The following is a 24,772-nucleotide window of genomic DNA, read 5'->3' as shown; positions in this document are numbered from 1 at the left end:
ACTTCTGGCGCGCATACTGCGCGCACTGCTCGCGTACCGCTGGCTGCGCGCGCTCATCTACTTCTGGCGCGCATACTGCGCGCACTGCTCGCGTGCCGCTGGCTGCGCACATTGCTCGCGTGCCGCTGGCTGCGCACACTGCTCGCGTGCCGCTGGCTGCGCGCGCTCATCTACTTCTGGCGCGCATACTGCGCGCACTGCTCGCGTGCCGCTGGCTGCGCGTGCTCATCTACTTCTGGCGCGCATACTGCGCGCACTGCTCGCGTGCCGCTGGCTGCGCACACTGCTCGCGTGCCGCTGGCTGCGCGCGCTCATCTACTTCTGGCACGCATACTGTGCGCACTGCTCGCGTGCCGCTGGCTGCGCGCAATGCTCGCGTGCCGCTGGCTGCGCACGCTCATCTACTTCTGGCGCGCATACTGCGCGCACTGCTCGCGTGCCGCTGCCTGCGCACGCTCATCTACTTCTGGCGTGCATACTGCGCGCACTGCTCGCGTGCCGCTGGCTGCGCGCAATGCTCGTGTGCCGCTGGCTGCGCGCACTCATCTACTTCTGGCGTGCATACTGCGCGCACTGCTCGCGTGCCGCTGGCTGCGCGCACTGCTCGCGTGCCGCTGGCTGCGCACACTGCTCGCGTGCCGCTGGCTGGGCGCACTGCTCGCGTGCCGCTGGCTGCGCGCACTGCTCGCGTGCCAAGGCTGCGCGCACTGCTCGCGTGCCAAGGCTGCGCGCACTGCTCGCGTGCCGCTGGCTGCGCGCGCTCATCTACTTCTGGCGCGCATACTGCGCGCACTGCTTGCGTACCGCTGGCTGCGCGCACTGCTCGTGTGCCGCTGGCTGCGCGCACTGCTCGCGTGCCGCTACCTGCGCGCGCTCACCTGCATCAGACGTGCATACTGCACGTGTTGCTCGCATGCCGCCGACTGCACGGTGCTGTACGACTGGCAGTGACGCAGAGGGCGATGTCGCTTAGTCTGCGGCTTGCTGCTGCGGACTACCCAACGGATTATTTATCAGGACGGTCGAGCGGGACGCCCGCCACACGTGGTGCAGCCTCACATCGTGGGAGCAGACTGGAGCTAGGACGGCTGCCCTGCTTCCACATTATCCTTACGAGTGGACCCCAGTGACATGCAGCCTTTTCTTTGGAACTAATATGTGAAGGTCGAGGTGGGCACTTCGGTGCTTTACTTCCCATTTTTGAGGTTGAGGTGGGCACGACGGTGCTTTACTTCCCATTTTTGAGGTTGAGGTGGGCACGACGGTGCTTTACTTCCCATTTTTGAGGTCGAGGTGGGCACTTCGGTGCTTTACTTCCCATTTTTGAGGTTGAGGTGGGCACGACGGTGCTTTACTTCCCATTTTTGAGGTTGAGGTGGGCACGACGGTGCTTTACTTCCCGTTTAAAATTAATTGAGCAGTATGGTAGATGCGGATTCGGCCGGATCTTGCGTCCCTACTGTTTAGCTGTGTTGTGTCGGTAATGTTCAGTATCTGTATCGGTGAATATTGCCGACAACAGCGCGCTACTGTTTTAGACGTTTCCTGTACGGGCTAACTCAGTAAAGAAATCGTGCAGGTGTCTCAAATTGCGCAGTTTGGGACAGTTGTGCGATATCTATTCTTCTCACTTCAAATGTTTATCTTTGGCTCGTCCTCGCTGCAGATGTAAGAGTGCACGCTTGCGTCTGTAGTAGGGATTCTAAATTTTAGAAAGTTTTAGAGCATTAAGGTCTGGGTGTAATTTTTTTTGTTACGTTACAGAGGGTGACCTTGTTGATGCAAGCTCTGACGTAGCTGGAAGAGATATGCTTCTGCTGAGAGATGAAGCGGTCGAGGACGCCTCGCCATCAGGAACGGCCGTGTTACAGAGTCCTGGCAACCCCCGACCGAGAGCCAGCGCTAAAACTATAAAAACGATCCCTCGCTGCGCCTTGGCCTCTTTTTTGTGCGTGGCGTTCGTGTGTGCGGTTCTTGTTGAAACATGTTTGGGACTTGTGTAATTTTAACAGTTTTCGTTAATAGTAAATTGAAATCATTTTCTTAGAAGTTTTGTTAATTCAGTGAAATGTAATTAGGCCAGTTCTGTGTTATTTATTTCTATTTTTTAACTACCTCACTTCTGGTCAATAATACTATTATATTTTATAACTAGTAGATATCATTCAATTTTGCTCTCGCATTCAAGTGTCTAATACATTGCAAGTAAATGAAACAAAAAGTCTAAAATAGTTTGAGATGCTTATATACACCGCTTATATACATATAATAACTTTTTTAACCGAAATTTAAGGTCAGCTCCTACGATAGGAGATGAGGAGGAGGAGGAGTATGTTAAGCTGAAATAACCAGTACGGGTCGATTGACAAATGATGTGTTCTTGGCAAATAAAGCTTTTGATTTCGAAATTCTCTAAGAAAATTCAACACGACAACTTGTATCAAGTAGCAACTAATATTCAAGGCTGAACGTAATGCAACTTAATAGAGTTTGCACGGCCGGAGGGTAAATTCACTTCGAAGTATCCGTAAGAGGCTCGATACACGTGGCAGCTTGTCTTGGTCCAATGATTTTGCTATAATTGACTTTTCTCGTTGTAGCTAAAACGCTGTGGTGAATATCTCAGATCACTATTGTTGTTTGATCTAACATAAAAAAACGAACAGATCAGATTGTGTCACAGAATTTAGTTTTAATTAATACAAAAAACCAAAAATAAATAGACTACAAGAAAAACCTAAATGTGTATTCACGAGCGCCTTTAACAAAATAAATATGTATTTCCTCTCGTAAGAATGCAATGTGCAGCAGATTCGCTCCGAATAAAATTTATATTACGTTCTCCTAGCTCAAAACGTGCTCGCAATATAGAAATTGGAGGGTTATGCATTTTGCACTGCGTTATTGAGATTGTAGCTTTGTGGCAATACGGTAGCATCATACATTTTATAAATCTAAGAATATTAAGAAAAAAAACTTATAAAAATTCTTCGAGTTTATTGTTATTATAAATTGTTAGAAATGAAGTAAACAGCGAAATTAATAATATATATTATTAGATATATAATATAATAAATTTTACAATACAAATAAATACCCTGACCTTGTTTTCATTTATATCTATTGTATGTATGTAACGTAATAATATAAAATGCCAAACGCTAAGATAGCATACATTCTTTAGCCGTTAAACCGAGAAGAATGTCTTTAAGTGTGTGATAATGAAACATATACAGTAAAATTTATACGCGACTGTTTAATTATGTTTGAATTTAAGTAAATACTTTTTGAAGTAGTCGTGGCCTAAAGGATAAGACGCCCGGTGCATTCGGAACGAGTGCTACCACGGTGTCGGGGTTCGAATCCTGTAGACTGGTACAACATTTTTCGAATTAAATAAGTACCTAACTCACGAATGACTTCTACGAGGAATAACATCGTGTAATAAGAAAAAAATCTACAAATAAATAAACGTCATTATTGGTGGTAGGACGTCATTTACCTTAAGCCCGCACAAGCAGGAAGCTTCGGAATCCCAATTTCTGATGCAAAAAAATAATAATTCTATCAAATACATAAATTATTAATTTCAATATTGAGTTCATTTTTTTAATTATTTTTTGTTGCTTAGATGGTGGACGAGCTCTCAACCCACCTGGTGTTAAGTGGTTACTGGAGCCCATAGACATCTGCAACGTAAATGCGTTACCCACCTTGATATATAAATCTTAAGATCTCAGTATAGTTACAATAATTTAAATAATTAAGTTCTAATAATTTACTGTTTTCCGTTGTGATTACTTTACTTAGTCCGCAAAGCTAATAAATGCAAATACCATCTTTATGTATATTACCTACCTACTTGTATGTGACCTAATGATATTTTACGTAATAACAACTAATAATAACTCGATAAAGTATAAACAGAAATCAGGCTCGAAACGGAACGTAATAGAATTCACAGCGCAAAAGCACACACCCCACAAATAAAATTGCCAATTCGGGTTCTAACTAAGTCCATGTGGTGGTAGGTACTTTTACATGGAGCGCTCGCAATGCGAACGATATGAGGTTGACAAAAAAGAAATGTTTATGTTTGACGAAACCACTAAAGTACGGACGATGTTCTGTGTGAATGAACGTTGAAGTGTATTGAGAGAATAGAGGGCTTCATCCCTGTTGCAGTGGCGATGCATATGCGATGAGTATGCCGGGTCGGACCGGATGTTTTTTTTTTATTGCCCTTATACCCTTATAGGCAGACGAGCATACGGCCCACCTAATGGTGAGTGGTTATCGTCGCCCATGGACTTCAGCAATGCCAGGGACAGAGCCAAGCCGCTGCCTGTGTGTGGGTGCAACCAAATTAAATGCAGTCTTGTATAATACATTGTAATCCAAACGGAAAATAACATTCATATTATGTTATATTAAGAATATATCTGTACTAATATATAAATCTACAGAAGTTTTTACGGATGTTCCGTTATAAATACTGAACCATGCATCCGATTGACTTGAAACTTGGTATCCATGTAGAAAATACATATACTTAATGGATAGACTAACATTTATGTGAGTGTTGGACTCCCTAATAATAATGACAATAAATAATATTGTTAATTTTAAATGCGCAGCGAAGCGGGCGGGTACGTCTACTTATATAATATATAATTGTCGTGTTGGTTAGTTTTTTTTAGTATAATATATTATTCTAGATAGATTGCGAGCTCACGGCTTGTTCTCGGTATTATTAAATGATTGTTATAAAATCTCAATTCAATCTTTACGACTCATAGATTGAACATTCATGATTATTTCGTGACATGTATTCAAAGGATGCCGCTTAACATCGGGTCCTTTATGACTTTTAGACTAATATAGGGCTTCATGGTGGTAGTAGACGAACACGAGTTAGGAACGTACTGTGAGCTTTTAAATTCGTACCTAATAAAAGTTTTGAGTACATACTGGCATAGTCATATCATCTGATCTAGGTTGCGAACATTAGAGATCCTGCAATCTGAAGACTGTTTTATCTTATAGACTAAATTGCATTTTTTGGGCTATATTCACCATCAGCGATCAGTTGTCAAACTTAAAGTATACTCGTAAATGTTAAAAAATCTTAAGGCAAGTAATGCATCAATCTGGTCAATGGTCCCTTCTCGGTAAGGCAGAAATGTTTCTGCATTAATCAAGTAATTACCAAAATGATATTGCCAAGCTCAACAGTTCGTCTCCTCATTATCGTCATTAGCCTATAGCAGTCCATTGCAGGACATAGTTCAATCGTCAATTTGTCCAAATTTTTACGATTGCATCATTAGTTGATAATGATGAGCTACTTATCAAGTATTAGCTTTTTTAGCCTTTTTTTACCGTCTTTCCTCAACATTTACCAGGCTTTGAAATTTGCATATAAAAATGGACCCAAAAAATGATGAGTAACTTATAACCCTGGACCAAGTAATAGAGATAAAATATGCGAAACCAAATCACAGGCAGACGAAGCGATATTATTATATTGTTAATAATAATACCATCTGTGACCGCAGTGAGTGGAAGGTCGACCGGTCCGGTCCGCTTTCCGCCAGTACAACGTGACCCCCGCTCTGGCACTTGATATTCTTCAATGAAGGTCAAATGTAGTATCTATCCTGTGCAAGTCAACGCAATTCGGGCTTAGTCGAAAGATTTCGTATTTTGTTTGGTTTTAGCGAGATGTAGACATAATTAAAACTTTTACAAGAAATTTTTACAAACAAATTTTTTACGGTTTTTATTTCGCCTTTTTTGGTTGTCATTATATGATTTCCGATGTTTAGAATGTTTTACAGTTTTTAGGGTTTACTTCACGGACGACTAAAAAATAGTATAAAACGTACCAAATTTTTGTTGCACTGCTGTTGTTAGGGTCAGTGTTAGCACTACTCCGGTTTGAGCCCCCTTTGACCTACAAACGTTAGGGTGAAGCTGAAAATCAGCATAGGTAGGAAAAAAATTGTTGTAAATAATCCGTTTAGTGGCTCTTTTGGTTTCCTGATTACGTTGGCAGTTAAGTGTATAAATAATAAGTCCAGGAATCGAAATATCACGAACTATGATCCGTCAATCCTGATATAGAAATTTAACAAGGTTTTTGCGTATTCATTCGGTTCGGGGCAAGGACCACCATTCTGCCTATTTTTGCTGTGAAGCAGTAATGCGCATAGGTTTGAAGGGAGTAGCGGCCCTTGAAAACTGAGACTTAGAACGTCATGAAGGTGGGTGCGGTATTTACGTTGATTGATGTCTATAGGCTTCGGTAACCACCTACCACCAGGTTATTTCTTCTTCATGTGAGACTGGGCGAGAGTACTCAACAGTAAACAGCGGTTTTGCTCTACTCCCTGCATTGTTGACGTCGATAAGCGACAGTAACCGTTCAGTATCAGAAGAGGCGCACGCTCGTTCGCTTACAAGAATAACAAAAAAGATGTGTGGTGTCGTGGGACATTATTATAAAAATAATAATTTTAAGTTCTATTCAAGGTATAAGGAAAATAATTATTCGGGTATACATTTTTTATCATAATTTTTTTTTGATAAAAATCAAATAAAAAACTACGTACTTTACAAAGTTATCAACTTTATTTTATTCACAATGATTTTTATAAAAATATATAAATATAATAAAAAAATATGTTATTTTTTATACGATATTACAAAGTTAAGTCGTGCGCTGTGTGCATTACTAATAAAAATCTTACGTTACGGACGTTTTTTCCCGATTAGGGTACCCCTCCGCATCGTCCCTTAAGAAACTTCGTTCTAAAAATTTTCAATGAACTCGGGTAGTCAATTAGCAATAGGTGGGCGGCGACCTCATTTAGTGCCATCATTAAATATTAGAAGAAAAAAAAGAACATTTTTTTTTCCGTTCAACTTACGTGCAAATGTAACCATAGCATACAGGGTATGGTATTTATTATATGGTTAATATTAATCAAAGCAAGCTCTTTAAATTTTTTTAATAAAAGGCAGATAATACTCAAATATTTTGTTCCACTTATTTCCTCGAAAGAATTACGAAACGTACGTAAACGTACGAAACTACGAAAATTTTTAAATTGTCGTCAATTTCAATGTGAAACTACAATAGACACCGAATTGAAAACTACTCCTTTTCGATTTTAAGTCGGTTAAAAAATAGAATTACAACACATTAAAATTAATCGCACCACAATAAAACAAACGTACAAAAGCCGTATTCGACATCGTAAAGTCTTAAGTCACGATTCAATACAAATTCGCAAGTGGAGCAAATTCTCGGGCACTTAAAAACGTAAGTCACGTTTGACCCCGCTCACTTACGACCTTATCCTCCTGAGACGATGACATCGTTCTTTTCGAATACAGCCCGAGAGACTCGTTAAGACCCGTTTTCTAAATCAACAGGCAAGATTTAGTCATTGCTCTATTTCTGGGCGGCAGTTAATTGTTTTAACAGTTCAATTAACACAAAATTCAGCCACCATTGAACTAAAGATTAGCGAAACCGTATTGTTACGTACAAAAGCGAGCGATTTTGTATTGTTCGTTCATTTTTTCTCTATTGTCGGACGGGCGTTTTCTCGCTAGAGTCCTAATAAATGCAAATAGCTCGTAAAATCTATTGTTTACAATCAATACTTCTGAAGTGTCGATAGGGAACATTTCTATTGTAGTAAATTAATGGAAATATATGAAACTAGCTTTAGCCCGTCATACGCGTGTAATAGTTCATAAATATTGCTTTATTTTAGAACAAATTTGGTTAGCATAAAAAACGTTGCAGTGAGCCAACCTTAACATATAGACATATGCTGTCGGGGACTTTTTTTAGATCTTTTAAAGGGGAACAATTCTGTCATACATTATTTTAGCGAAACTTTAACCGTTTCTGCAGCGCACGCAGCGGAAGCTCTCGAAAGGGAAAAAAACCCGATTTTGAATCATTCTTTATTGGTGCTCCGCTTTTTATTGGTCTTAGCGTGATTTTATATAGCCTGTAGCCTGCCTCAATAAATGGGCTATCTAACACCGAAATAATTTCTCAAATAGGCCCAGTAGTTCCTGATATTAGCGCGTTCAAACAAACAAACTCTTCAGCTTTATAATATTAGTATAGATTAACAAAAATAACAATACATTGTGTAAGTTAATTATTCTAGCGCTATTTATAGATTTGTGATTAATTTTCATGTAATGTTGATCGGTTTCTTTATATCACTAACCAGAGGGATGGACCGTTCCAACATGCTAATGCTCTTTCAACCGTGAAGGCTCGTGAACATAAATTCTATCCGTGTTGTGTATTTATAGATGTATTTCAGTAATATGTATACAAAGCTTTCACTTTCCATTTCCATTAAAAATTTTCTACAATGAATTATGAATTATACTGGATGTGATTTACGTAATTTACTTGAGCTTAGGCTGGTTTTCTTGTAACCGGGAATTCGGCTCTCACGTGGCTGATTTCAGTTACATGAGTAGAGCACACTTTGGACTTATCAAATATCAATCAATAAAGAACAAGAATACCCGACTAGCTTTATATTTAACTTCTATGCCGCAGCCTACGAACTACGGTTACCGACCACCGTTTTTTTTTCCTACCTATGCTGATAATCTTGAGAGGCTATTTCAGCTTTGCCCTAACGCGTAGGTGAGCTCACGGGGCTCAAACCGGAGTGTTGCTAACACTGGCCCTAGCAAGAGCAGTGCTTCGCAGAATCTACCACTGGATCGGAAACGCGACCCACTGAGAAGATCCGTCCACAGTCATGCGACGTACTTTTGTCTGCTTTTTAAGGCATTAATTAAGAATTTTTCTTTCGCCTCTTTCTTTGCTCATACAACAGTCCTTTTAATTTAAATTTATTGTCAATTACAACGCGTGACAAAGATTTCGTCTTCTCCGCATCAAAAATTTTATTTCATGAAATAATTGCTACAAAAAAAATATACCACTACTATTCAATTGAATGAATTTCATCTTACCTTAAGTACGTGCCCATTGTATTCCGAAGTGTATTTTGAATTCCCGTTTATAGTAGAGAATAAAGAAATTCCAGACTCCTATTGAAAACAGTAGATTCTAGGCTTAATTGAAATGAATTCTTATGTCTTGATGAAGAAGATTCTTATTTAATCAAAGATTCTTATCACGTTTTTATTTTTCATTTTACGACTTCAAATGCTTCGAATACTTTTGTTTCTTTTGTCGTAAATTACTTAAATATGATTTGAAATAAAATCAAAATTGAAATAGCTCATGAATACTCAAGAAACTACTGAAGATTAGTTACTTAGTATTTACATACTAGATTGATATGTTTCATTGTTTTGAATAACTAATGTAGATGACCGAATTATGTAGAACTGATTTAGTCTTCTGAGCCTACAGAGCAGCTAAAGCCGCCGTGCCAATTTCTGGCGTGATTAATACTTTTCTTAGTTAGAACTCATGTCTCAAGCTCGAGGGTAGCTTTCACGTGATGATGTCTACGAGCTTCTGTCATTACTGACATGCCATAAGCTCATTCACCCGACTATGAAATAGTAAGCCTACAAGACTAAAAACATAATTAACAGCGAGGGATACCTGCCTAGTAAGATTATATGTAGATACTAGCGACCCGCCCTCGCTTCGCTTTGGAAACATTATATTCTATTATTGATTGATAGCTGAGTCCCGCGATGTTACCTGCGGTTATTGTCGTACTGCGGGTGAAGCCGCGGGGCAAAGCTAGTCTAAAAAAAGTAGCCTAAGTTACTCCTTATATCATCAGCTACCTATCAGTGAAAGTCCCATCAAAATCGGTCCAGCTGTTCCAGAGATTAGCCGGAACAAACAGACAGACAGATCGATCAAAGACAGATCGACAAAATAATAATATGTAAAAAATGTTATTTTGGTGTATGTACCGTATAAATATTCATATGCATGTAATAAAAAGTGGCTATTTCAATATTACAAACAGACACTCCAATTTTATTTATATGTATAGATGTAAGAGTGCATAAGAAACGTTTTAAAGTTTTTAAATTAGAACTGAATTTCGAATTCTTTTGAAGAGATCTAAACTGATTGTTAATCTATTTTATTAGTGTCGCCAGGGAAAGAGTTCGCGTCATAAAATGCTCGCGTGGGCTTCAATCGCGATTGGTTTTCGCGTCACTTGTCAAAGGTGGATTGTCCAAACACTATCAACTATTCCATCGAATAGTTAAATAGTGAATGAACGGTGAATGTTTACGTTTTCGGAAATTTTAGATGCATATATCCATAGTTGGTCATTTACTTTTTTGGCAGCTCTGAATCATTTTGCGTGCGTTGTTAATCCTATTAATTTGACACTTTGTACATACTAGTTTAATAAGGTACTGGAATGTTTTTTTTTTACCTCAAAATGTACTATGGTACGATCTTCTAGCTTCCGAATTCATGTAACAAATTCTTGTAGCGAAAATATATATAATTTATTATTGGTGGTAGGACCTCTTATGAGTCCGTGCGGGTGGGTACCACCGCCCTGCCTGTTTCTGCCGTGAGCAGTAATACGTTTCGGTTTGAAGGGTGGGGCAGACGTTGTAACTATACCGAGATCTTAGAACTTATATCTCAAGGTGGGTGGCGCATTTACGTTGTAGATTCTATGGGCTCCAGTAACCACTTAACACCAGATGGGCTGTGAGCTTGTCCACCCATCCAGGCAATAAAAAAATAATAATATTAATTTAACATGTTATGTATTTTTTTAGTTTATTCTAATTTTAAGGGTGGGTCAGCTGTTATAACTTTAAACAACTTCGGCCGTGAGCTCGTTTATCTGTAACTAAATATGAGAGGAAAATCTTTACTTCTCGTTTTATTAGAGTCATATTTCGTGAGTCTAATGTTAACCCCTAGACACAGCCCACTGGGTTTCTCGCCGGATCTTCTCAGTGGGTCGCGTTTCCGATCCGATGGTAGATCCTGCGAAGCACTGCTCTTGCTAGGGCCAGTGTTAGCAATATCTCCGGTTTGAGCCCCAAGAGCTCACATACACGCTAGGGTGAAACTGAAATAGCCTCTTAAGGCTATCAGTACAGGTAGGGAAAAAAAAGTTGGTGAAATGACCTATTTTTTATTTAAATGCGGTAACTGTATTTTTTTTTGACTGTAAACTTTAATTGACGCGTCTAATAAGCTCTTTAGCTTAAACTACACGTACTAAGGCAGAATACACACATACGTATAGATCGAATGTTTTAATAAAATACGACTGATAATTCCTAAGACATAGGAAGATTGAATATTCGAGCTGTAAGGAAAACATTCGCAACGGCTCTTTAAGATCTTATCCGTTTCACTGTGAGCGCAGACAGAATTATTATTATGCAAATTTACTTATGTTACAACGTGAAATTCTATAGCCGAACATAGCAGATATTTTATTAGTGAACTCAAGGTTCGTTCATGACAATCTCCGTTTGTGGCAACAGCGAGCCGGTGTATGCGAAGTAATGCGAACCATTGTTTTATTCACAATCCGTGACCGGATTTTAGTACAAAAAAATGGTTCCAACACAAAACAACATTTGACGCGAGCGTGTCGCTTTTTAACATTCATAATTTTCTTACTGAAATGAGTAGTAAAGCCAGTAAAAGTTCCCGATATGTATAAATTTAAATGTGTTCGAAATTAATAATTATTGATGTTCCAAATATTATGTTCGTAGTTGTTAACAAATTTCATACGAACGTGAATTAAGTAATAACAAGACTATACACCCAACGTAAATATGATTACTTATATTGAGATTGGAAGAAGATCACGCGGACGCTCTCCTACCAGCTGGTCTGATCTAGTAAAGACGCTCACTGGCCTGCCAATATCGAGGCTATAATATCGCCTAGGACAGGAAGACGTGGAGAAGTATAGTGCATCGAGTTGTCAATATTTCAAACTAGATACGACCTTCAGCAATAAAGAGACCGACTCAGAAGAAGAAACTGATATTGAATAGATAAAACACAGTAAAAAGTTCTTAAATTAAATATTTTATTTGTTAATCAAGTCAAACACCATAATCTAAATTCTAAATGATGTTTTATGATCTATTCAAATACCACGACGTTCTAATAATCCAGTTATATTGTTTGAACGGATAGCGTCCGTTTCACCTAATTCTGTGAATGAGCTTTTTGTTGTTTTTGCAAATAAACTATTCCATTTGACGTTAAACTGAAGGTACATTAAATACGTTTATGTCGAGAATGAGTGCAATATGGACCGTCGGACCGGTCCGACCAGCGATGACGTCACACCGTGGGCGAGAAACGTGTTCCAACAATCGACCGTGTCACCGAAACTCACTCTCCGCAGAAAACACAGTCGGCACTGTGTCGAACTTGTCAACAGTTCGCGCCCAGCCTCGGTCTCAATTGCTAGGGTTTTCGTATTAAATCTCTGTCATTGTTATAAAATTAATCAATAATTTCCATTTCCATCCTTATTAGGGAAGCGAACAAACCGAAACATAATCATTTCGTAATTCCTTTGAAGTTTAAAGCAATATCTTTCTGTCGCGGCTCCTAAAAAGTCAGATCCAAGCTTGTTTCAAACCAAATCCTTTTTATTGCAAATAAATTCTTTAACATTCTCAATATTCAATAACTGTTTCTAAAAAACAATTTATTAAGTGTGTGAATGTCAATGTCGATTTATAATTATTCCGTTTCCGGTAATATTTATCTAAGCAACAACTTTTTGGGGTTACGTAAATATTCTATGGGTAGTGTGAGCATTAACAACATTTATTTGGTAATTTTTAATTAACATAAAAAAATATAAATACCCATAAACTCCTCCCACTGAATTTCGAAAGTGTGAAGCTAAAGCTTTTGCAATAAATATTAAATAATACGGTTTTATTCGCGGACAGAAAAACTTAATTGAAAATCCTATATAATAATTTATCATAGTAACATTACGGAACCCTCTCCGAGCAAGTTCAGGTCGCAATTGACCAATTATTTCGATCTTAATTTCTTCTATTAAATAAATTCATTATAAGTAATCGCAGCAGAATGTAGTCCAAATAAAAACTGGCCCAAAGACATGAAACTCACAAAATTTTGTATTCTAAGATTTGCGTTAAATTTGAATTCGTTAACGTTTGTTATCGTCTATAAAATTGTGATGGCTACATTTCCTATAATAACACATAAAGCCGAAGTGTTACTAACACACATATTAGACTGGTATCGAGGTTTGTCGGCCGGCTAACGATCTTTTCAATATTCGTAGTCAATCCGCGTTCGTGCTTGTTTTATTAGTATGTATTTACCTTTTAACATAGCTTTGATAAGGGTCATCACACTTGTCGTTTTATATATTCACAAGGCCCGTTTAATACTGTATCTATTAGGTTACATAGAGTTACCGAAAGGAATTAAAATAAATATGATCGATCGGAAACGTTTGATTTTGGAAATTATAAAAACGTGTGGCACTCGGGGACTGCCGCGGTTAAGCTATTGCATAAAAAAATATATCAACTTATGCAATTATAATTAGACAATAATAATTTAATATTAAAACAATAATAAAATAAGACCGCGCTATATTTATAAGCATTAACAAAACCAAAACATTAACTGTCCCCTTCACACTCTTAAGCTATACCGCGCGAGAGAGAGATTAGCAGACTTTTCATGATACACATGCAATGCGACGTCACGCCGCGCGCTTATTCATAAACACTACACAAGTGCAACGTGTGAATGTGTTGAACGCGAGCTACATGGTAGGCGGAGTGGGGGTATTAGGTTTTATTTTCGTTACGGAATTTCTTGATTTAGTCGCCGCGCTCAAAATCCGCGATAAAAGCTATGCAATAGCTTAATAATCGAATAAAACAGTTATATTTTAATACGCAGTTCTCAGAATAAAATCTGTGCGCAGTAATTTGGTGTTACTTTAGATGATTAAGTAAGCACTCGGCCTACTCGACGTTAAGTGGGTACTGCACCTCACAAACATCACAATGCGAATGCCACCACTGTTATGGAACGCATAGCTGCTTTATAGCAGAAATAGGCAGGATGACGTTAATTATCCGTGTCATCTCACAATACGCCCTCCCAACTGCCATTACAATGTTCACTAAAAGAAAAAAGAACCGGTTATTTCATAATTAAATTTATAAAAGCCTATTACTTTAATATTGAGTGTATGGTATACTTCGCTAAAGGCCAGTTTAGGTCAGCGGAGAACTTTCTCTCAATGTTGATTGACACGTTTACGCTCGACTACACGCCGGTACATTCGCACTAACTACGAAGATGTTTGTGGCCCAGTCAGACGCTTGTCTAGTTAACGATGTAATGTTTTACTGGAGTATTGTTTCGGCAGTTTGTAATGTGCGAATAGCTTGTAATATAATGTTGATTACACGAAAATTAAGAGATAATTTACTATAAGAATTCTTTTTTTGAATGCTAGATTGTTGATTATTTCACCAAAAGAACACGAGATTCGATTACTATAACAGTTTAGTCTTGCACAATTTATTCTTGCAGTTTAGTGATGACGTTTTACAATTTCGGATCTCGAAAACTGTAAATTATTTGAATAGGAATTGTCTCGCACGAATAAAACGTATGTACGTAAAAATATGTTATATAACAATAATTAATCTCCTGAACAAAATAATTAAGGAAATATTAAGTTTTAGTTACTGTACTTGCCAATAATGAAAAAAAAAAGATGTTAGAGAATTATATTTTGACAATTTTTTTCTTTACTTTCTTTGTATAACTTTTTTCATGTTAGTTTAGTTAGTTACTTAGCTGCGCCCTTGACATTGCTAGCATCGGTCCACCGACGGTAACCACTCACCGCCAGATGAGCCGTATCCTCGTCTGCATATTTTTATCGAGCGCAATAAAAAAAACTCAGTTTACAAGTATTTTTTCTATCACTATAGATGACACATCCCATCTGGCGCCAAGCGATATCTGGAACCTATGTTAATATATTACCTCGTCATCGAAGCCCCAGCCAACTTGACAATCGATTTTTTTTTTTTTCCACAGGAGAAAATCGCCGGATCCCCACCCGCGCGGCAGGTGGGGTATGTGGGAGTTGAACCTCACTAAAAACCCCTGCCGCTCACGACCGGCGTCCTACCTCGGACCGGGCCGGAGCCCAGTCGGGGCTATTGAAACGGCGGGACAGGGTTGACGCAGAGCACATTACATCCATCCCACCGTCCCACGGACGCCAGACCGGCGGCCGCCAGCGACACGACCACCGGTTCCCTCGTTCAGCGGGCCGAGAGCCCGCTTTGATGGCGCCGCGTTACACCTTCCCCCAGAGCGGTTGGGGGAACGCGGTCTACCATCACCCGGCTTCCTACTGCGGGTGAGCGTGCAAAGCACGCCACCCCACGTCTGGGTCTCTCCCCGCACAAGACGGGTAGGAACATTTTACTTTAATAATCGCTGTTGTACCCCTAAAACTCATGATTGAATTTATATCCCGCTACATTTCGATAACTCGTAGCCAACTGAGTTTCTCGCCGGATCTTCTCAGTGGGTCGCGTTTCCGATCCGGTGCTAGATTCTGCGAAGCACTGCTCTTGCTAGCGCCAGTGCTAGCAACACACCCGGTTTGAGCCCCGTGAGCTCACCTACACGTCAAGGAGAAGCTGAAATAGCCTCTCAAGGGTATCAGCATAAAAAGGAAAAGAAAAAAAGAAAAAAAGGAAAAGGTAGCTTGTAACGTGAAAGTAGACGTGCTACTGGACGCTTCTAGCAACATTATAATATGTATTTGTTAGATGGAATTTAAAAGTTATTCAATTTTATTAGTCAGTTTAGTTTATTCAAAGTTAATAATTATTCATGCTTAACCTAAATTCTCTGATTAATTGTAGGAAATCTTTATAACAAAGATACAGTCAAGGGTAATTACAACTAGACTTGTTAACCCAAATTAATTTTGATATGCTTTTTAACTCCATCTAATATAATGTGTAAGACTTGTAAAAGATCGGTAGGCAGCGGCTTGGCTCTGCCCCTGGCATTGCTGTAGTCCATGGGCGACGGTAACTACTCACCATCAGGTGGGCCGTATGCTCGTCTGCCTACAAGGGCAAAAAAATAAATAAAAAAAGATTAACGTTCGATTCGAACCCAGCGACCTCGTGGCAGCCTAGGGCTACGGAAACCAGCACGAGGTGCGCGTCGAACATGTGCCGCGATTCGCGGCGCCGTGTGTACTATTTTAACAAAATATCATGCAATCACTCACCGGAACCGATGCCTTCGTCTTCTCACGCCGTATCACTTAGGGAGAAGGGTATGGGGCAGGAATGGATAAGGATTAGCGATGATACACAACTTTAGCGTAGACCGTCAATATACAGGTACCGTCCCGTTCGAGAAGCAAGACAAAGTGACAGATGTCAAATCGCGACGGCACCGTCAAATCGCGACCCGTGTTGCCGTGGTAAGAATTCAAAAACTAACGGATTGGTTTCGAACAGTCACCCGCCCGGACAGGTCCCCTACCTGTCCCTAATCAACTGGCAGCCGGGACAACGTTGTGACCGCTCGTTTGAGAACCGAGTCCCCGACCAGAACCTCTGCAGACCGAGGGGTCCCATCCTTACCGGGAAACAGATTAACAATGCGCCCCCTACGCCAACGCAGTGGCGGCAGGTTAGCATCCTTAACCAACACAAGGTCACCGACGTGAGGGGGACTGGTTCTATCCGTCCACTTAAAGCGCTGCTGGAGCAGATGTAAATACTCAAGGGACCAACGTTTCCAAAAATCTTGGGACATCTGCTGCAACATCTGGTATCGCCTCAACCGTCCAGGCTTGATATCCGAGAGGGGATACTCCGGCAACGCATTGAGTGGCTGTCCTATCAAGAAATGGCCTGGAGTTAACGACTCCAAGTCATTCGGGTCTGAACTGAGCGGGCACAACGGCCGTGAATTAAGTACCGCTTCAATTTTACAAAATACCGTAGTTAACTCCTCAAAGGTGAGCGAGGTTTGCCCTATCACGCGCATCAAGTGAGTCTTAGCCGATTTTACTACTGCCTCGAAAATTCCACCCCAGTGGGGGCATCCTGGAGGACTGAAGGTCCACCGAATACCGCGACGAGAGAGGGCCGTTTCAATATCCACCTGGTTATTGTTCAAGAAATTTACTACATCCCGCAAGTAACGGTCCGCACCTACAAAATTCGTTCCGTTATCGGAGCGTATCAATTCGGGTAAACCTCGACGGGACACAAATCTATCCAAGCTCGCAATAAAGGCTTCAGTTGTAAGGTCGGCAACAACTTCAAGATGTACAGCTTTGGTTGAAAGACAGACAAAGACGCACAGATAAGCCTTAATTAACCTAACATTCCGCAAACGTGAAGCCTTGATCATGAAGGGCCCAGCGAAGTCCGTACCAACTCCAGAAAATGGCCTCATCTTCTTCACTCTGTCTGGAGGCAGATCTCCCATCTGAGGCTGCATCGTAGACGCCTTAAGCCGATAACAGGGTAAACACCGGAAAAGGACGCTCCGAACCGTACGACGCCCTGACAGAATCCAAAATTCCCTCTGGAGGGATGCCAGCAGCGCATTGCAACCGGAATGCGAATTTGCGATGTGGCGATCCATCACCAACAGGTCAACTAACTGGCTCTTCTTGGGAAGTAAAAGAGGATGGCGCGCCGAATAAGGTAAATTGGAGTTACTTAATCTACCTCCCACTCGAATCAGCCCCTGGCCGTCTACAAAGGGGCTAAGACGAGCGATAGCTCCACGAAGCTTAGGGCGCTCAGTCCTTAGCGCCTTCAATTCTGAATGAAAACTGGTGGCTTGCACAACTTCAATTAATTTCAGCAGCGCCTTCTTCCGCTCGATGGGACACACAACAGGTGTCATATTGCGTTGAGACACCGGCAAACGACAATTCCGAATAAACCTCAAAATCCAGGCGGTAACCTTAACCAGCTTGTCCAAGGAGCTATAACGGTTGATGAGCAGATCCAAATCCAACCCCTGAATCACTCCTCGATCCTCGAACTGCGCCGGTGCAGCCACGAGACCTGGAGGAACTCCTATGCGAGAGGGTGGCCACTGAGAAGCCTTCATTGTGAGCCACTGGGGACCCCACCATAACTGATGATCAACTATTTCCGATGCTAAGCATCCCCGAGAAGCGCAGTCCGCCGGATTGAGCTCACCAGGCACGTGTCTCCATGTTAGAGGGACCTCAGATCCTTGAATCTGGGAGACACGGTTGGCCACGAAAACTTCAAGTGTATGAACCGAAGCCTTCAACCAGCACAACACTATCTGGCTGTCTGTCCAAGCATACACAGTGTTTTCTAAATCAATAACCGACCGTAACCTAGTAGCTGTATGGTTTAACAACCTAGTCAGTAGAGCGGCACCAGACAACTCGAGCTTCGGAATTGTCATGCGTGTCCGAAGCGGAGCGACCTTACTCTTAGCTAACACCAACCGTATATCAACCCTTCCAGTTGAAGAAACCGTTCGCAAGTATACCGCAGCTGCGAATCCGCGTTCCGAGGCATCCGAAAACCCGTGGAGAGACGCCTTGTATTTGCCCGCAGGAACCAGCTTCCGAGGTATTGACACGTGGTTAATATCAGGAAGAGACGAGAAAAAGTTCAACCAATCCTTCAATAGGTCACCAGCAATCCCCTCGTCCCATGACAGGTTAGCAGACCACAGTCGCTGCATGAAGCACTTTAAGAGAAAAGTGACAGGAGCGATCCAACCGTTTGGATCGAAGGTTCGAGCAATTGTGGAAAGCACCGTTCGCTTAGACCATACCTTTGGATTTTCCAACTCCACCCGATAGGTAAATTCATCTTGAATCGGACGATATTGAATCCCTAGGACCGACAGCATGTTAGGGTTATCGACATTCTCGAAAAGATGGGGATCCTGTTGATACTCCGTTGGCAAACCAGTCAACAACTCAGGACAGTTAGACAGCCATTTTCTCAACTCGTACCCGCCCCTGCTCAAAAGGCGGATCAGTTCATCCTTGCGTGATAAGGCCTCTTCGACACTGTCGGCGCCCGTACATACGTCATCGACATATAGGTCCCGTTCCAAAATGTCCGCAGCACGAGGGTAGTGCAACCGTTCCCTCACTGCCAGCTCCCGCAAAGAACGAACCGCCAAATATGGACTCGACCGCAACCCGTAAGTGTTCGTGTTCAGTTCATAAATTTTTATGGGCTCATCTGAGCTTTCACGCCAGAGAATGAGTTGATACCGCCTATCCTCCGGATGAATCACCGTTTGCCTGAACATCATTCGGATGTCTGCCACGAAAACGATCTGGTGCCTGCGGAAGCTCGTCAGTATGTCTGAAATGTCCCGGTTCAGCTTTGGACCCGAATGGAGACACTGATTTAACGAGACGCCGGAGGAGGTCGTAACCGAACCGTCAAACACGACCCTAATTTTACCGTTAGGAGTTTTCAAAACCGCATGATGAGGCAGGAAACAGTGCTCCGTAGCACTCCAATCTACCTTGGAAACCGACATGTGACCTAAGGATTCATACTCCCGCATAAACTCTACATATTTCTGACGGAACACCGCGTCGCGCCTCATGCGTCTCTCCATTGACAAAAGTCTAGTCTCTGCTGCCTTCCTCGAACTGCCTAGCAGTGGGCGATTCGCCCGAAAAGGAAGTCTTAACAAGAACCGGCCCGAATAGAGACGACCCGTATTATTCTGGTAAAACAGCTCACATTCCTCCTCATCCGGGTTAACTCGATAAGCTGTAGGAGGTTCTTCTAGTTCCCAAAACCGTTGGACTACTTCCGAAAGTGTAGACCCGACCAGAAAATTGTCCGATTTCCTCGCAGCGACCGGCCGGAACGCAGGACCCAACAATACATGCCCTAATTTTGTGTCCATTGCAACCAAACCCTCCGCATGAAGAACGCGCTTCCCAGTTAGGAGCAGCTTCCCTAGTACATCCGCTCCAAGTAGTACGTCTACTGGCCCCGGTGTGTCAAACTTGGGGTCCGCTAGCCGTAAGTCTGAAGTCAATGACCGTATGTAACTATTTACCTTCACCGGAGGGTGACGACCTATCACCTCAGGCATCACCAAAGCTGAGACTCTAAACTGTAAGCGAGGGTTGGGATTCGATGAGAAAATAAATGAAGTGTGACCGATCACGTCCGAAATTCTAACATTGCCCACTCCACGAATAGAATAAGAAGACTTGTAAATAGGATTGCCCAACCGTACTGCAAGGTTGCTCGACATAATACTGCCCTGTGCGCCGGAATCCAACAGAGCTCGAGCAAACACAGTGTTGCCATCCGAATCCAACACCCGAACAGAAGCGGTAGGAAGTAAAACAGCTTCTGGGGCTGGGGCAACACTGCAGTGAGCGGCAATTTCCTAGCGGGGGCCCGGGTCCCCGCTATCCCGGTCGGCGCGCGACGGAAGGTCGTAGCGTGCCAGCGGATCCCACGCTCCCACATAAGGCCCTCGTTTCCCGTCCCGCCTCATATACCTCCGTGTACGATGGCCAAACGGGCCAAACACTGGAGGGAGTCGCTCCAGCGTCGGCCGCTCCCTCAGCGGAGGGGAAAACCGTACTTCTGAGGGAAGGGGAGACGAGTGAGCAGGGCTACTCGATCCAGCAGGCGAACACGGCCCCGCACGGGGGGACAACGTGGCCACCCCGGCGTAGCTAGTGGGCATCCGCTGGCACCCGCCCGCAGTACCCAACCCGGCGCCTCCCTGCGAAGCCTCTTCCCGAGGGTCCACGCCGCCGAATTGGCGAGGGCTACGACCGGTGCGCTCACCGGTCGGCGAGGCTGGATGACTGCGTCCGGATGACCTCGGAGTGGCGGCAGACTCCAGACACAGGAGGGCATGGTGCCGACCGTCGCAATTAGGGCACAATTGTGGCTGTGGACAGACGCTCGCCGTGTGCGGCCCAAAACAAAAAAAGCACCATCGCCGCTGGGCAACGATGTTGCGTCTACCCCTGATGCGCGTCGACCGGAACCTCGGACAGGTGGCTACGTCGTGCCCGCTCTCATGACAGAAGGCACACCGTGGGCCTCCCACCGCTGCCATGAGCGCAGTCAGTCGTTGAGACGGCCCCCTCTTATCCCCTCCCCCTCCCCTCTGAGCAACCGAAACGGCGTGGCCGGAAGCCGGCACACGCGACCCAGAGGAGGAGGGTGGTGGCATAATCTCGTGTCTGCGACTTTCGGCTTCTAAAAATGCCAGCAGATTGGCCAGGGTAGGCAGTTCGTCCCTACCTGCGTTGTCCTGCTGCTCGAAGCGAGTGAGCACCTCAACCGGCAGCCTACCTGCAACAATATAAAAGAGCAGATATGACCATTGGTCTACTGGTAGACCCAAATTGCCCAAGGCCTTAGTGGCCACCGTAACTGGATTCAGTACCTCGGTTCTGATATCGGACGCCCGAGAAAGTTTGGGTATCGCAAACAGCCTGGCCAGCTGAGCGTCTACCAACCGTCGTTGATTTTGATATCGGTCGAAAAGGATCTGGCGTGCGACCGCATAATTGTCGTTGGTGATAGGCAAGTGTGCCACCAATTCACCAGGTTCACCTCGCAGAGCACCCCGAAGCTGAGCCATCTTATAAGAGGCAGTCAAGTCCGACCGACCATGGACCAGGCTGTCAAACAAATTTATAAAGCCGACCCACTCGTTCAGATCACCGTGGAAGATCGGCAGGTCGATGGAGGGGAGGCGTGATATGACGCCTGACGTAGTTCCCGAACCTCCATTACCACCGGATGACGACTGCTTCTTAATATCGGCCACCCGTTGCAGAATGGCATCAGCGTACTCCTGACACTGGTCCACGTCAAGACCGATGGCATGGATCACCTCCTTCTCCACTTCGGACCCCAAAGCAACGAGGTCAGACAACCGATCGTACACTACCTCCAACCGTTCGTGCACCTGAGACGCCCTATCGAGCAATGCCGCATCCCTATCTGTTCTGTCAACCAAAGCATGAGCTGATGCGAACCATCGGAGCTCACTAGTCACCTTCCCGCGAATGTAGGACACCGACATGTTAGTTGCAGTTTACAACAAGACCAAAAAAAAACTCAAAAAAAATCAAAAAAAAATTCAAAAAAAAATAAAAAAAAGTAAAAAAAAAATTAAAATTCAAATAAAAAAAAATAACAAAGGAATTATTTAAAGGAGTGTACGAGTGAGCCCACCAAAATATTCCTACTCCTAAGTATTTAGGTAACCTAGACCTCACCACTGTACCAAGGACACCCCAACAAATAAGAACAAACTTAAAATTAAAAGTTATAAGATAGAAAATTGCTGATACCAGGTTTTGAGTTGCAACTAAACTCAAGCGCACCTAGCCTCTAGACTATAACTAGAAGCTAGTCACCAAACAGGACCCAATCAACAATTTACTATCACAAAGTATTCACACCGTTCAACGGGTAAGTCAAATGACAAAATTAAAATTAAAAATTAATTATATGATAGCAAATTGCTGATAAAAATTTGTGAATTAATTTTCAAACACTGATGGCCTCAGGACTATACCAAAGCCAGTCACCAAGCAGGGCCCACAGTCAGCAATCCACTACCACAAATTCAAACAAGTAATTTAAATTTAGAACAAATTAAAACAAATAACAAAAAATATATATAATAGTAAATTGCTGGTATAAGTTTTGAAATGACACTCATACACCGTTGGCCTCTGGACTATAACTAAGCTAGTCTCCAAACAGGGCCCAACCAGCAATCTACTACTACAAGTTCAACAAGTACTCCAGTTATATTCAATTACAAATGTGTTGCAGCTCAATTATACTAAAATATAAGTAGGAAGTGAGCTACAATCATACACAAATTAATAATAAATTATAAACCCCAACTGTAATAACATTCAGATTGTTACACACAACTATGCTTAAATAGATGTGGTAATCTACTGCTATGATGAGCAGAATTAACATAAATCTGTAGTAATAGTATGAAAATAGCTGACCACTGTAGCAGCTGTGTGCTAGGTCATAAACTCAGCCAGCACAGCTGTCCAACTCACGTACAATTAGTCAGCTATGCGCAGTGGAAGCTAATAAATCAGTCTTACTATTACTAACTATTACTACTCACTAATTTTCTTAACCAGGTGGATAGAAACACACTAAACGACCTGACCTAGGTCAGCAGAATGATAGTTTAAACAGAACCGAACCCTATGCCTACACTACTTCTGCTGACTAGTAACAAAATTAAGTGAGGTTAGACGTAAAAAATTTTACATTCGTGGTAATTACTATAGATTTCAGAAATCTAACCACGCTCTGCTACCAGAAATTGTTCGATTCGAACCCAGCGACCTCGTGGCAGCCTAGGGCTACGGAAACCAGCACGAGGTGCGCGTCGAACATGTGCCGCGATTCGCGGCGCCGTGTGTACTATTTTAACAAAATATCATGCAATCACTCACCGGAACCGATGCCTTCGTCTTCTCACGCCGTATCACTTAGGGAGAAGGGTATGGGGCAGGAATGGATAAGGATTAGCGATGATACACAACTTTAGCGTAGACCGTCAATATACAGGTACCGTCCCGTTCGAGAAGCAAGACAAAGTGACAGATGTCAAATCGCGACGGCACCGTCAAATCGCGACCCGTGTTGCCGTGGTAAGAATTCAAAAACTAACGGATTGGTTTCGAACAGTTAATATTTCGTAAAAACCCAAAAAACTTTTTATTTGCTTACCAACTAATAAAATTGCATCGTTTTGAGAATAACGAAATTCAAATATCGATTTGCGCGAAGGAGCCGGTTTCACACGATTCGTGTCCGTTAAGGATAAATCGTAATTTACAGAAAGGTCATAATGATAATTTTATTTTATCTTCCTTTAAAGGAAAACACGTCGATTGTGTCAGCTACTTTTCGGTGCATTACTAACTTCCATGAACCATTCATCATCAGTTTAAGTAAAGGCTATGATTTGTGAATTTTTTTTTTTTTGGAAAATACGTCTAATCTAAGATTATTTCGATCTTTATCGATTATACTAATTTTGAATTGATTACGACCAATATACAGGTGGTGTAGACGAGTTTTGGAGTGGAGTGGATGGATGAAGGGGAAATGCTCAGGATGGGGTCGCGTGGCGTGCCTTGCGAGAGGCCTATGTCCAACAGTGAACTATAGTAGGATGTTAATTATGAATATTCAGAGCAGACACCTCAAATTCACTTGGTTGTTAATTGTTGCTAAAAATAATAATCTTTCGTTATTCAGTGGCGTTTCGCTGCACGTGATTATAACCTTGAACAATCTTAATTACTTCTACCTATTTGTTGCTTTTAATTAGCTTAAAGAGAAAAAAAATCCGAAATTAAAATTGTTTTCGAAGTCTTGAAGCCTGTTGTCATTCGTGATATGAGCATCGATTGCGCTGTCTCTTTTCATTAATTAGTAAATGTATATGTACTGTTAGGCTGTCTGTGTGCTCTCGGTACTACTTGTTCCCGCCAAAAGCAGTTCGAGAAAGCTTACTGAAATAAGCCCCGTTAACTGGTCTCACGGCTTATGTTTTACACGACATTAATACGTGTAAAGATAGCGCGTGCGAAATATTTTCAATAGTAAGACTGTTTTTTTTCTAAATCAAATGTGCTATAAAGTTAGT

The 24,772-nt window shown here is 42.3% G+C and overlaps 2 protein-coding genes across 2 annotated transcripts in view; both read right to left on the bottom strand.

The window, feature by feature from the left end:
• Positions 1-24,772, bottom strand: part of LOC101737840 (sushi, von Willebrand factor type A, EGF and pentraxin domain-containing protein 1) — a 117,241-nt gene that overhangs the window by 82,605 nt on the left and 9,864 nt on the right. The window lies entirely within an intron of this gene.
• On the bottom strand, positions 16,412-23,800 carry LOC134201873 (uncharacterized). The gene is made up of 2 exons (XM_062677145.1): positions 23,571-23,800; positions 16,412-21,417 (listed from the first exon to the last, which is right to left on the bottom strand). The coding sequence occupies exon 2, from the start codon at positions 20,351-20,353 to the stop codon at positions 16,598-16,600; it is 3,756 nt and encodes a 1,251-aa protein (XP_062533129.1). The 5' UTR covers positions 20,354-21,417; positions 23,571-23,800; the 3' UTR covers positions 16,412-16,597.

The sequence above is a fragment of the Bombyx mori genome, chromosome 1, assembly GCF_030269925.1.
Source record: "Bombyx mori chromosome 1, ASM3026992v2".
NCBI lineage: Eukaryota > Metazoa > Arthropoda > Insecta > Lepidoptera > Bombycidae > Bombyx > Bombyx mori.
This window is presented reverse-complemented; position numbering and strand designations above follow the sequence as displayed.